The 15741-nt window shown below is 36.2% G+C and overlaps 1 protein-coding gene across 2 annotated transcripts in view; it reads left to right on the top strand.

Annotated features, from left to right (window-relative positions):
* Positions 1 to 3775: 3775 nt before the first annotated feature.
* LOC113326586 (probable ribose-5-phosphate isomerase 2) overlaps positions 3776 to 15741 on the top strand; it is a 33318-nt gene continuing 21352 nt past the window's right edge. The window contains exons 1-2 of one of the 2 annotated variants that reach the window (XM_026574281.1): positions 3777 to 4740; positions 5728 to 6171. In XM_026574281.1, coding sequence (XP_026430066.1) covers positions 3879 to 4739 — 861 coding nt within the window. In that variant the 5' untranslated portion in view covers positions 3777 to 3878 and the 3' untranslated portion in view covers position 4740; positions 5728 to 6171. Of the gene's footprint in view, positions 4741 to 5727; positions 6172 to 15741 lie in introns of those variants that run through there. The other variant, XM_026574282.1, reaches the window with a different exon arrangement.

A 15741-nucleotide genomic window follows, 5' to 3' on the forward strand; every position in this document is an offset into this window, starting at 1 on the left:
TTTGCCGTATACTTGTTTACTATTACCCGACAACCACCTCATGGGTCAAATTCCGGTACGGTGGCTTTGCTTCAGCATACGGCCGGAGTTGCAGGTTCTTTCCCCCTGTATCCCCTTGGGGGATTTACCTTGACCGAAATTTGGTGGTCCACTTTCTTTGAGTATCCAAGTCTATCAAGGCTGCTTTGGTCGACTTTGTTGAATTGTTAAAATATCATGGTGGAATTTGAATATTCGTTCAACTCACCTACCATATTGGCATGTAAAACGCGTTATGCGGGAAAGTCTATGACCTTTTTTAGCCGTTCATATCATAATATTAGTGTGCAACTACAAGCAAATTCAATTTGCATAAAGAAATGCACTCAAATAAATACACTTTCGGTCTTTTTAAAGCAATTTTGCCGTCTAAGCCAACAATATCACATCATGTGAACCTCAGTCGCCCCTAATTTACTCCCGGTGGTTGCCCATAAAATTTTAGAGCGTGTTTGCTTTTCGCTCATTTGGCGTCCGAATCTGATTCGGCTCCTGACCCAACACGAATTAGATAACAGATCATTTATTTTTTCTATTTCGGGTCAGATCTGATTCTCGTCTAATTTCTGATTTAAACTCATTTGAGTGAGAAAATAAAGCGTCCATGATTCATGGGATCAAACTGCTCATTCACATATTTTTAATTCAGATATATCTCTGAAGTAATATATTTATGAAATAATACACTTATACAAATTCATGATCAAGCATGAACTAGGAGCGTTAGATTCATGAGAATGGCCATATGTATGTACGTATGCGTTTCATTTTAGTCAAAGTCGGTACTTGACTGAGACGACCTATGGTTCCCCACACGGAAATTACATTGTGTATTTTAGGACATTGGGCGGATAAAATATGGTAAAGTAAAAGACAAGCATGTCCGCGGATATGTATATACTTTTAATCGTATTTTGTGGAGTGATGCTACACTGACGGGGACCGGCACCGTGAGAATTATCGTGTCTCATAGCCTCTGGGACTCACCGGGAGAATTATATGGAATGGTTTTGGGGCCCACTATTTTCTGTGTCTTGCGGTTGATTCCACGGGATTTCATCCCCCGGTGGATCAAGCATTACTGCATTTGGGGTGGATATCACCGCCTCGAGCCCTCGACTCGAGGATTTTACCTAAAAACATGCTTTTTCTCAATTGTTTTTTATTTATAGAAACATGTTACAAGGCTCCAAGAAAAGAGTTTTAAGGGCTTCTAAGGATTCAAATATCCTACAATGAAGATAAGGGGACTAATTCATAAGAAAAATATTAAAATACCCTTAATCTATTAAATATTCAAACCTAAAACTAATTTATTTTCATTCCTCTTCTTTAATTCTTCCATTTTCTTCTTCCCCATCACCTCCATCGCTTATTCCTTCGATTAATCGTCAATTCTCGAAAAAAAATTCACTATCGATTAACACCATTTAATTCACCTGCAATGACTTCAATAAGGTAAAAATCAAAAACTCATCTTATTTAATTGGTTTCAGTGCATGGATAAGCGGAATCTATCGAATTAGGTTTTTGAAAAAACAGTTTCAGAACTGTCTACGGTTGGGAAATATGATTTTCCCCAGCCGTAGACTGTCTACGATGGGGAAGACTGAGGGACCCCTGCTATCTTCCGCGGGGCCCACCGGGACCCATAAGAAAAATTTGTGAGATAAAAAGTGAATTTACTTGGTTCCCCAGCTCGGTCTGTCCAGAAGCATTGTAAAATCACATCATTTGATCCTCGGTCCCCCCATAATTTTACTCCCACTTGTTCCTAACAAAATTTTACTCTTTTCTTTCGGAAAGATAGAATTAAGAAAGCAGAGAACCAAATAATCAATAAATTTAGGGTTTGAGAAGTAGTTGGCAAATGAGAATAATGGACAGGTGAAGTGTTCTTCCTTGGCTTCACAGTTCAAACCAACAGAAATGATGGGAATGAATTGGAAGGGAGCACACGGAGAGATAGTCAATCCCGTAGTACACGCATACATTTCATTTTAGTCAAAGTCGGTACTGACCGAGACGACCTATGGTTCCCCACACGGCAAATACATTATTTCATCATTCATTCATTCATGGTACCTAAAAGATGGAGACCTATTGCGTATAAGTTCCATTAACATATAGATCTACTATTCAGGACATTCGGCCCATAAATATAAAAAGTATGGTAAAGTAAAAGATAAGCATGTCCGGTCCGGATATCATCACCTCGACTCGAGGCTGCTCTACATAAACATGCTTTCTCTCTAGTATTTTCTATAACCTCACATTTTTTTTATTTTTTTTATTTATGCCTCAGTGAGCGACTTCCTTTTAGCTACGAGAACATTTTTATATTCAATCCTATCAAAATGACTCACGGATGTGATCCTAAAGCATATGCCATATGGACCTTCTTATTTTATTTTATCTTTTATCTTTTAATAGGAGAAAATAATTCATTAAGTTTAATATTTCTTACGAAAGTTTCTAATCAAGAGGGAGAATCACTTCTTCAAAACAAAGAAATACTACTAATCTTAGCTTTTTAACCCATACAGTGGGCAACCTCATTTGTATATCTCGAAACATGAACACAGACCCAACTATTGAAACTTCCTAACAGTTCCGTGCAATCCATGATGATCGGGTTATTAGTCCATCTAACAGATCCTAGATTGTCATTTACGGCCAGAACCACATTCAAACAGTCTCCCTCCAAATGCAGCTTTTGAATTCTGTTTCTTTTCGCCTATTCGATTGCCTCCCAAGCTGCAATAGTCTTTGCATGTTCTTCATTTTAAGCTACTCCTGGGATGCACCAAGATCTACAGAAAGTTCCTGCATCACCAATCAATATTAGACCAGATTCATCAATCAATATTGGACCATATTTCAATAGAGAGTTAGTTAGCACTTACTACACGCTAATTCCTTTCGGGAATTGTTGCATTCTTCAACGTTAAAAACACTACTTTTCGGGTTGTTTAGTGTTTTTGTAATCCCGATTCGTCAACTAATCGAAATCTGACTCGTTACACTTCAGTCTAACTTAATAATCCCGTTTTTCACAAAAATTACTAAATAGCGAAATTAAGAAAATTATTTGGATCTAATCAGAATATTATTAGCAGAATGAAAGAAAGTTCCTCAACTCATTCGAGTTCAGCTTCGTTAAGAAGAGAAGCCAATGTAATGGTTCAAACTTTAGCAGCTCATGCTATTTCAAATCAATCATCTGAGATTTGGTCTACTTGCCATCCTTCGTGCATCACTTATTTTATAGGCGAGTCTCTTTTTCTTCTTGTAGTTCTTTTTTTGCTTTTCTCTGCTTAACTCAAATATCTACAGGTCAAACATCGAAAATCAGAGAAAAGCTAAAAATAAAACAATGAGTCAGATCTCAAATCAAACTAAAGAAAATTTGGTGAAACCCAGATATCCATAAGTCAAACATCGACCATTAGAGAAAGAAATAAAAAATAAACGACGAGTCAGATTCAGATTCCGAGTCACGCTAGAGCAAACAAGGTAAAACTATGGCGAATCAAAGCACCCCTTAATCAAACCAATGGTCTCCATCTAACACCCCTCCCTTTCCAACAAAATCTAAACAATATCACGCTTCTCCTTGTATTCATTGTGTTTTCACAATCAAATCTTCGGTCCAATCCAATCCATTAAAAACACGAATCCATTTCACTTCTCGAAAAAGAAAAGAAATTAAAGATTTTTTTTTTCAAAAGAAATCCCAGAAAAAACCTCAGCCATCCCTTATTCCCTCCTCTTCTATATAATCTTCCTCATAAAACCCTAACTTTCCTCATCTCAAAATCCCTAAATCATTTTCAACAATGGCGTCTGCAATTTCTCCACCACATCAACAACAACACCCACACCTCCTCCGCCCCTCACCACCACCCCCAGAAACCACCACCACTTCCATGATAGAACCACCACCAATTTCATCATCATCATCATCAGAAACATCAACACCCCACCACCTAACTCAAGACGAATTGAAAAAAATGGCAGCATACAAAGCAGTAGAGCTAGTCAAATCCGGTATGATTCTCGGCTTAGGCACCGGCTCAACATCATACTACGCCGTCAACAGAATCGGAGAGCTTCTAAAAAACGGCACATTGAAGAACATCATCGGAATCCCAACTTCATTGAAAACAAAACAACAAGCTATTTCATTGGGTATACCGATTTCCGATTTGGATTCTCACCCTGTTCTTGATTTATCGATTGACGGTGCCGACGAAGTTGATCCGGGGCTCAATCTCGTCAAAGGCCGTGGCGGGTCGTTGCTCCGGGAGAAAATGATTGAAGGGGCGTCCAAGAAATTGGTTGTGATTGTGGATGAGACTAAGTTGGTTGAGAAATTGGGGTCTAGTACCGGATTGGCGATGCCGGTGGAGGTTGTGCCCTTCTGTTGGGGGTACACGGCGGAGTGTTTGAAGAGGTTGTTTAATGGGTGTGAGGTGAAATTGAGGATTGGGGGTGATGGGAAGCCGTTTAAGACGGATAATGAGAATTATATTGTGGAAATGTATTTTGGGGAAGATATTGGGGATTTGAATGTTGCTAGTGATAAGATGCATAGGATTGTTGGTGTTGTGGAGCATGGGATGTTTATTGATATGGCGACGACTGTTATTGTTGCTGGGGAGCGTGGAATCACTGTCAAGCATAAAGCTTCTTCTTGAGGTATCGCTTCTATGAATCGAAATGAATAATTTTAGCTAACTTGATTGTTCTGCAGTGTTTTAGGAGAATTTTGATTCTATTAGGTAGTAAATGTAATGTTGTTGCTGGGGATAAGAATTGCAACTTTTTGTTATGAAATATAGATTGATTTATATGGAACGGGAGCTGTAGTTTTACATTGGTTGGACAAACGCCTTTTTATACAATCTATTTACAGAACATGGCTGTTTATACTTATCTGTTTAGTACATTGTCTGGAATACAAACGAGTGCCTGAGAGAGACTTTTGAGGCTGCAGAATGTGTTTGTATGTTTTAGTTTATAACATCTTCTGTGACAATTTAAAACCGTAAGCCTCCAAGACGAACACAAACAATGTCGTTAGGGTTCAAAACCTGCAGGGTGAGGATATTAGTAGTGAGTCACAAGAGGAATGTTTAGAATGGCAGTTATTACTTGGCATGTTGACTTCAGGTTGAAAAGAAAAGGGATTTTAGGAAAATGAAAACTGCGACTATTGGGTAGTACCAGGGGCTCCTGTGGCTGCAGGAATTTCAACATTGACAGCCATGGATGTAGTAGTTTTTCCCAATTCGTATTCCTTCCAGAATCTAATAGAGAAGCTTGGTGATTTTCTGCTTGCCGGCCATCTGGGACTTGATGATGCAAAAGCACCATGTCCTGTTTCGTCAAAGCACAGCAGTTAAGTCAGCAGGTTTCTGACGACTGCTGTAAACACATTTGCTACTTGCTCTATGTCAACATAGGTTAATTCTCCTCGTGTCAAATGTGCTTTGGCAAGAAACAGCGGTTACAGTTGGTTCATGGAGTCCCAGAAACTTGAAGTCTCATTTACCTGATGGTCTTTACAGTATTTGCTGCACAAGCTGTTTCTTTGCAAGCCCCGAGTGTCGCAAGCTTTTCAATCATTTCATTTTCGTCTCTCACAGTTTCCACTGTATTCTTAATGCCTTCAATTCCTTTCAGATGCACTTGCAAAGGCTTCCATGGTCTGTTATATCAAGCTGAATCGATGTTGCATTCTAAATGCCTTGAATGGTTCTACATTAAAAAGCAATACATCAGATTATTTGGACTTGCAATGTGCACAGTACCGGAAACAGTTCAGTGGGACTATGCTACCAGACTGTACAGACTCGTAACCGATTAACTAGATAAAATCCGTCATGCCGCAGCTAAGAAAGAATTCTTCAGCTTGTGGGGCAGACACGGCCTGCACCTAAAATAAAAACTCCAGGTCCAGTTCACAAAGTCGTGTCCCTTCTCTGTGACTGACCTTGCGGTTCTTCATAGAAAATTTGTTCTCCTTTTAAAAACTAAATCTCCTGTATCCTCATTTGCACTAGCAAAAGGAAAAATATACAAGAAGAAAATCAATTAACAAGTGCAACAACAGTTCTACGCAAAAAAGAAAACAAACAACAAACCTGCTCCACAAAGCGGAGACAGAGGCCGCCTAATTTCGCAAGCTCCTTCTGTTATATAGATTTGTGATGCTTCTCAACAATTTCACTGCAAACAATTTCTAATTTTTTCCAAATTTTTGCCGATGTTTGTTTATGCGGTGCTCATAAGACTGAATCTCTGATTATAATAAGGAAAATTTCTTGTTTTGTCCGAGGCCCATATAGTTATTTATAGTAGGGTCCAATCGGATTTTTTTTTATCCGGAGGTCCAAAATTAATTAAAACATGAAAATGTCCATAATGCCCATTACTACCAAACGTGTGTGTCTACACTGCTTACAAATTTGAGTACATATCTGGTACATTGCTTAAAAATTCGAGTACATATTTGCTACGCTGCTTACAAATTTGAGTACATATCTGTCGCACTGCTTAGAAATCTGAGTACATATCTGTCGTACTGCTTACAAATCCGATTATATATCTGAATGCTTACAAATTCGAGTACATATTTGCTGCACTGCTTCCAGGTAGAGTACAAATCTGTAAGAATCAATGATAAATAAATTAGAAAACGTATTACATCACATACATTGTGATGATTATAATTTTTCTTCGACTGTATTGCCATGCTTCTGGGGGCAAAGCAAGGATCTTCTATTATCGTTTTCTTCTCAACTGCATATAGATTGACTCGCTTTACGTACTGCTAGTGTCAATGCCTGTAGACACACAAAAATTAAAACGTTCATCATAGGGGCCATAACTTATGCCCAAACATACAGAGTCTAATTTGAGGAACCATACAAACCAATGCAAATAAAACTCATAATGCACGACAAATGGTCTCCACCAATAAATCCAGAATTTAATGAACCTGAAAAACTGTGGGCTGCACGGTGATATTACTGACTGAGCCATCCTGCTCTGTTGCGGTCTCCACCAATAAATCCTGCAGAAATACATCGAAGTCTGGTCAACAAAAGCAGCAATCTCATAGAAATCCAGTCATAATATAAATGAAAAACTATATTACTTCTGCTGAAATAAGTCGTGCAACTATGTTTTTTGTTTTTGCTAGTTTCTTACAGTTAATCGACAACCAAAAAACTAAACTGGGAGCACATAATTGGCATTCTTGATGCCCCTGCCATTAATCCAAAGCATCTAATACACAACAGTTAATACATTAAGAAAAAAAAAAAACATTAGTATCAACAATGAGAAGACATTTACAGCATAAGCTGCGCTTTACCCCGAAGCTAACATTAGTAGTTTTCCTCAATCATAGCCATAAAGAATTTAAAAGGGGTGTAATTAAATTCAAATTACCATGGGAGGTTATCAATGATTTTACCTGTCGATTGTTACCACATAATGAGAAATTTTTTATCAGCAGTAGCTTAATCAAATCTAAGAAGAGCCGAACCAGAAACGCATGAGACATTAATTTAACATCTAAAATAAAAATGGTTCTAAGCAAGCACATGGATTGCAATTCGGTGGATCAATGAAGGAACCCCAACCTTGAGTGTTATTGAGAAAAGTACACATCTGTTCCAACAACGAAGTTCTCTATGTCACATTTGTTATGCAACTCAGATATGCGCACATATTAATAAATTTAATCTGCTTGCAAGGCTCTATTATTGTCATGGAAATATATACTCGATAGGATAATAAAATAGCAAAACCCAAACTCCTGAATCAGCTAATATCAATATAGAAAACAATGGTCATGGAAAAAATCAATTAATGTTCCACTGAAGAAGAATTCTTTTCAAAGACATATAAATCAATTCCTGAGTTCTACGCCATGTCTCCAATTTATGCTCATTTCCTAAGTTTTATCAAAACCATTGTTTGGGTGTATTCTATCATTGTTTCATCTGATGTGTTCAACTTAGTCAGCATTAAAAACTGTCCAGATGATAAATAAGAAAGTTAAGTTAACATATTAACTGAACCAAACCTGTGAGAGCAATCATTCTACACCGCAAAATCCCTATTATTGTGGCGATTTTTCAATAGCATTTTTCTCATCTTTGGTCGACTCTTCCTGCAAAGGAAAAATAAAGAAATGGTTAACCATTTAGTTGTATATAGAGTTGATAAAAAAAAGATCAATATTGGTGTCAGGGAGAACAGACTGGAGCTAAAATGCATTCTTAAAAACGACAATCGTTGCAAGATAGGAATATTTTTTGATAGTAATTAACTTAAGGTTAGTTATTTGTATACACGACTCATGGAGACTGTATTGGCTAATACAACTCCATAGCAGTTGGGGCTTTAGTTCAATATTAACAGCTCAACACCATAGTACCAACTCCATATGCTCATCATCAACGGCCGGTTGTCTCCCAGCCAACTTTGATGTCGTTTGATACATATGGTTGAGAAGCAATACCAAAAGGCAGTACCAATGGAGTAACGGTGGTTTTGAGCAGCAAAAAAAACACACGGCAAAAGGAAACACCAATGAAAGCCTATTCTACACAGTAATCTACTTTTCATGGATTTCATAGGTACATCAGCGGGAGAAAAAGAAGCAATACCAAAAGGAGAGAAATTAAACCATGGTTGTACCTGCAAAATGGCGAGTACAAACCTGTATATGAATACATACCACGTAAAACACATCAACAAAACTAGAATCTATTTCAGTATTTCACACACGTACTGAATCAAACACAACAAAAAGCACTTACTATCACTATGAGACATATGTACTAAAGATTCTTGAATTACAAATCAACTGCATGACAAGAATAGGTGACAGATCTATGAAAAATAAGAGAATCGAAAGACATATTACCGTATTTAACATACTTACTGAAGGATAAGACTAAAAAGGTGACAAAACTATGAATCAAACACAACAAAGAGCACTTCATATCAGTATCTGACATATGTACTTGTGGATAATAACATCTGAATCTACAAACAAGCGTGGTTTTGAAGCGAAAAACAAAAAGATAATCAAATTAAGGAAGTTCTTTTCAGTATTCCATATATGTACCTATGATTCATAAGTTAAAATCAACTGCATGTCAAAAAAAACTTATAAATCTACAAATATAACAAAATCAAAACAGTTATATCTCAGTATTGCATATATGTACTTCTAGATCAAGCAAAAAAAAATTAAAAAACTATAAATACAACAAAATTAAAGCAATTTTTATCAGTATTCCATATATGTACTGCTGATCCAAACAATTTGTAACAACAAACAAGCATGATCTGAACTATTTTCATCAAAAACTACCAGTACATCATATATGTATTGATGGTTCATAAAAAAAAACAAAGTGAAAAAAATCTAAAACTAACAAAAAGAAACTAATTTGGGCAAATCTCATAACGAAATAAACAAAAAATGTGAGGATCCATCTAGATCTGACCTATTTTCATGAAAATAAACTAATAAAGCATGTAGATCGAAAAATCAAACATAAAAAAGGACCATATATATGTACAGATCGAAAAAATCACCAAACAATGCAAGATCAAGATAATTCAAGTGATTATGTAAAAATTGTACATTCAAGCAAAGATTACTAAACTGAAGTGTTGACTTACCAAGACAGAGCGATTAATTGGAAGCACTAGTAGAAAGAAAATCAGCAGTGAAGATCGAGAGACTTGTTTAGTGTAGAAACAGCTTATATCTGGAATCACAATGTTTAACCGACCGCCATTAAAGAGAAAATCTGAGAACTGGGAAGGAAAACCCTCGAGAAGGAGGAGGAGATGTTTCTGAAAGAAAAGGTTTAAAGGAAAATGAAAAGAGGGTTTTGATTATTTTAGTGTTTTATATAAATGAATCACATTATTGTGTTTTATATACTCGAGGGTGTTTTGGAAATTATAATAATACGTTTCATGTGTTCCGCACGTGTACAAGACCTAGACTTAAAAAATTGGGTCCATTTTCTTTTTTTGTTTTAATTATGAACCTCTGGTTACTGGGTTTTAGTGGGTGGACCTGCCACTAACTAAGATTACTGTATTAGTACCTATTGGTAATTGCTAGTTCTAATAATTTAAGGCCCAGTAGGGTTTAATAGTCTAGTCTCTCTTCCTCAGTTTCTAGGGTTTCATTTCCAGAGTGACTGCGACTGAGTTTTTCGATCTGATTTTGGGATAAAGATCTTCAACATCCAGCTACAATCAGTGACAAGATGAAGAAGAAGATAAGGAGGAAGAAATTAGAGAACACTGATTCGATCCCGGTATGAGCAGCCTCGGAAATTAGCATCGCAAGGAAACCCCAAAACCCCACCTTCCTTGATGAACTTACTTAAAAGCCTATTATTCTTCAGTAAAGAGTGAAATTTGGTGGTGAAAGAACGAATGACCTCTCTGATTTCAATGGGTGAATAACCTGCTTCAAGCACAGGTACAATAAATCAAGGGGAGAAAGAGGTTGACATTGGTATTCTTCCTTCCATTTAACAATTTTCCTCTCAGAAACAAGACTCTTCTTAATCATTTTTGTATTGATTGAAATGTTTTCGTGTAATTCAAAGAATTATGAAATAAATTCAACATTTGAAAATGCAATTGACTGTTCTTAATCTTGGGATTCCTCTTAATTTGTCCTGCTCTCTAGTTTCTTTCATTTTGTATCAATCTGCCTTCCTTGTTCTGCATTTCTTTGATTCATACCTGCTATTGCACAAAAAAAAAACAACCTTGTGCTTGAATGAGGTATTCAAGGAGGTCAATTATTACCTACTGAAAGAAAGTCCCCCTGTGACTCTGGGAACCTGCAGAATGAGGCACTAACTTTGCCAGGAATGCGGTGCAAGGGGTTAGCTTTAGTTTTGGGTCTGCACACAGTGATGCAAGCCTGCTTGCTCTCGCTCTTTATTTCGGGCTAAATTCAATTGACAGGTATACCTTTTCGTTGGTGTTAGATAACTTGAGCTTTGTTAGTGTTTGGCACATGTGCAGCTTTGAGTTACTAATGACAATTTAGTCAGTTGGACAACAACTACTAACTCTTTGTATGTGGTTAATGTGTATTCGTGCTGGTACAAACTCATTGAGGTTGTTATAGGAGCAGCGAAGAAACAAGTCAATTTCTAACCACCAACGGCAAACTCCAACAAGGTAAAGCTCGATTTCAATTTCGGTAGATGAATGTCTGTTTTTGGCAGAGTTATAAGCATCTGCATGGACTTGCATATAATTTTGCAAGAGAATAATATGAAGTCCACTGCTTTAGTAGCTTCCAACAGCCCTTCAACTCCTGCGCTAAAGCTAAAGAATGTGGGTTGACTACGAACAGAGCAGCAAGTGTAGGTGTTCTGTATACTGATTAAAATCATACAGCAAGAGTTTCAATTTGGTACGGTTCACCTAAGGCAGCAGACCTTCACCTGCCAACACAGGGTCGACTCTAAAGTGCAACTTCTTACACTCACACATTTTAATCCTTCAAATATCAGTCAGATGGAAATAGAACAAACAATTCTCTAAGAAAAAAATCTCATATTGCTTGCATTTAACAGTCGTTTTTTTATTATTAACCGCAGGTACGAGCTTCCAGATAACCGCATTCTGCTAGGAGGGGTTAGTCACAATCTGTTTAAGAAATCTGAACTCATTCTGAATTATTTAATAGAGGATAAATTGCTGATTCATATCCTTATATGCTTGCCATGTGGACACCAACTAAGCAAGCAGAAGTGGGCAATAGATAATCATTAACTCAATGATAAATTGCAATTCCATGTATATGCTGTGTCAACTGCTTTAGCAGCCTCCAAAAAACCTTCAATTCCTGCACCAAAAGCTAAAGAATGTGGGTCGACTACGAACAGAACACCAAGTGTAAGTGTATTCCGCTCAAATCATACATCAATTCAATTTGGTATTGTTCACGTCAACGCTGGCCAAGGCCAACACAAGGTTGACGCTAATGTCGTCCACATAGCAGTATCAAGTTATTGACGGGTTGTTGGATGCTACCAAAGCAATCAGACAAAAATTGAAGACGCGATTCTCGAAGGGGAAAAAAACTCGCATAGGTTGCATTGAACATTCGTCTTTTTTTGTTATTATTAACTGCACGTCTCATCTTCCACATTATCACATTCTGGTAAAATACTAATGCAAATGTGTTTTTACAGCGGGATAAACGAGAAATTGATGACCCATCTCCTTTATATGCTTTGCCATATGGACAGTAGGTAAGCAAGCATAAGCAGGCAATAGCTAATTGTTAAGTCATTGCTTGATCAAGAAATAGTTTATCTTAATGTTTTAAGGAGATGTTTGCTCGATAATGAGAGCTGTAAAGTTTAAGGTTGGTTCATCGTCTGGATAATTCTAAAACAGTTACCAATTGTTCCAATTTTCAGGTGAAATCTACACAACCTGGAGGGCAGAATTGTGTTATGCGAGGAACGGGAATCACATTCCTTCTTCTATTCACTCCGACAACAACTACTTACTTTGTGTGGTTGACGTGTATGCGTTGGCACTACAAAATCATTATAGGAGGAGCAAAGAAACACCTGTATGACACCACAAGTTCTCAATTTTGAATACCAGCACTGACGAATCCAACAAGGTAAACCTCAATTTCAATCGCGTTGTCAAGTTCAATTGATGAATGTTTGTTTTTGGTAGGCATTGGTAAATGTCTTGGGAGTATCTGTTTGGTTTGTCCACATAGCAGTGTCAAGTTATTGACGGGTTGTTGGATGCTACTAATGCAAATGTGTTTTTACAGCGGGATAGACAGCCTTTGCCAGCACTGATGCACATTCACAGGTATACCTTTTCGTCGAGTGTAGATAATAACTTCAGCACTGTTTAAAGTTAAGATACGGTTCACATTTATTCATCTAGTCACTCCGACAACAACTACTTACTCTGTGTGGTTGATGTGTATGCGTTGGAACTACAAATTCGTTCAGGTTGTTATAAGAGTAGGAAAGAAACACCTATATGACACCACAAGTTCTCAATTTTGAATAACAGCAATGACGAATCCAACCCGGTAAACCAATTTCAACTGCGTTGTCAAATTCAATTGATGAATGTTTGTTTTTGGTAGGCATTGGTAAAATGTCTTGGGAGTCTGAGTAGTTCTCTTATTTGTTTGGTTAGCATAAGAGGGAGTAAAATCATAGAATTTGTGGCGATCTCTCCTTTTTTGTAGTTTAACTGTTTAAGTTTTATAAGGGAAGAAAACAACTACAGGGATGATGATTTTACTGAAAATCGACTGCAGTAGCATCAACAACTCTTTATATTACTGTGTTTTCACATCTCTACTGGTTTTACGATTATTCACTTTTACATATAGGCAAATAAAATATTGTAGGCTCGTATGATTACTCAAAATGTTCTTGTCGAATAAAATATTGCAGCTTCTTTTATTATGAAACATAGATATATGGAACTGAAGCTGTAGTTTTACATTATTCGAACTAACGTCTTTTATACAAACTATATAGAGAACATGTCAGAAATCGATTGTCTGAGAGAGGCTTTCGTGACTGCAGAATGTGGTAATAATAGCTGCAACACCAGAATGTATGTGCACAAGTTTATATGATTAGCAAAGGATTTTAGGAAAAGGAAAAACTGCGACTATTTGGTAGTGTCTGGGCTCCTATGCTGCAGGAATTCCAAAGACAGCCATGGCTGTAGTAGTTTTCCCCATTCTTAATCCTCCCAAATTCCAATAGAGAGGCTTGATGCTTTTCTGTTAGTCGGCCATCCGGGACTTCATGATACAAAAGCACCATGTCCTGATTCATCAAAGCATGCTAGCTAGTTAATTCAGCAATTTTTTGTCGATTGTGTTAGTATAAACATTTAAATGAACACCTTTGTTACCTGCTCTGTGTCTGCATAGGCTAATCTCTCCTCCATGCAGGCAGGTTATGCTAAATGCACTTTGGCAAGAATGTCAGTGACAAATTTCAAACAACATAGAGCTACTTTAGTTAGCAGTTATACAGGTTTCGAATAATAGCTACGGTTCACAGTTTTTTCTTTGCAAGTGTCACAAGTCTTTCTATCATTTCATTTTCGTCTCTCATAGTTTCCCCCTGTATTTTTAATGCCTTCAATTGTCTACACTAGAAACTAATACCTGCGAGATGCACTTGGAAAGGCAGGCTTCCATGCTCTGTTATATCAGGCTGAATCGCAGTTGCATTCTTAATGCCTTCAATTGCACAGTACCGGAAACAGTTCAGTGAGCTATGCTACCAGGCTGTAATACAGACTCGAACTTAACAAAAAAAAATTATTGTAATCTGACCATGTATTGGTTCATCTGTATCATTCCCCAAACAAGTTTTAAAAAATTGACTAGATAAAAATGCTTCCAGCTGCAGCAGTAGGCAACATGGCCTGCACCAAAATCAGTGCCGATGTCTGTTGCACTTTGAATTCCCCTTCCAACTTAATCTTGCAAGCTCCTTCTCCGATTCAGACATTTCCAAATTAGTGCCAATGTCTATTTATATTAGCACTCACACTGATTTCTTGAGAGTTGAGACGTCATTTACATACGTTCATAACCAAAACAAGACAATAATAGCCGATTTGGATACACATCTAAAAGTACTTTTTTGAACACGAAATTAATTAGTTTGGGTGTAGAATTTGTGAACCACTTGTAAAAGCAAAAAAGTCTAATTTTTTTGTGAAGAAAAATAGTTTTGTTTCTAAATTTTGCTTCTCAGTATCCACATGTGCCATAAGTGAGCCAATGTGATAAGTTGAAATTAATTGAATCAAGACAATCATAAGGCTAAGGCTTAGTTTGGTATTGCTGCAACTTTTGTAAAAGCACTTTTCTGTTGTTCGTTGCTGTGTTGTGCTGTGAGAAAAAAGCAGTTAGACGTTTGGTAAAAAAATTAATTAAAGTTAAAGCTGATTAAAAAAGAAATCAAAGTGTGTTTGATAAAATATCAGATTCAACCATTGTTGTTATAGCAAATGACAAAAACAGACATTTTTCTGAAAATAGTTCTATTCAATTTTATTGGTTTAAGAAATAAATTAATTTTTTACTATTAAATATAAATATATATATAATATCAAATTTATTAATTGTCACTATTATTATGATTGTTAAAAAAAATATTATTTTGCTTAACCACTTTTAAATATATATATATATATATATATTTTTCAAACAAAAAATCAAACTAAAATAAAGTGATTATTTAATATTTGTTTTATTTTTATTATTGACAAATTAAATGAAATGGTATATAAAATAAATAGTTTGAAAATAAAATATAATAATATTTAAAGAATAAAATTTAATAAATGAAAATTGATTGTATAAAAATTTAAGGGTAATATTTGTTATTTATAAATAAAGTAAGGATAAAAAATATAAATCATACATTAAATTTAGGTGGGACCAAAATTTATGTTTTTGTAGCTTTTAAAATTTGAGGAATTTAGGAAATGCTTTGGTTAATTTTTTTTTACCAAACACTAATTTCAAAAATTATTGACATATATAGTTTTTGAAAGTGCTTTTCGAAAAATAAAAGCATTACCAAACTCAGCCTAACACCCACA

Source organism: Papaver somniferum, unplaced genomic scaffold (assembly GCF_003573695.1).
Source record: "Papaver somniferum cultivar HN1 unplaced genomic scaffold, ASM357369v1 unplaced-scaffold_10, whole genome shotgun sequence".
Lineage (NCBI taxonomy): Eukaryota > Viridiplantae > Streptophyta > Magnoliopsida > Ranunculales > Papaveraceae > Papaver > Papaver somniferum.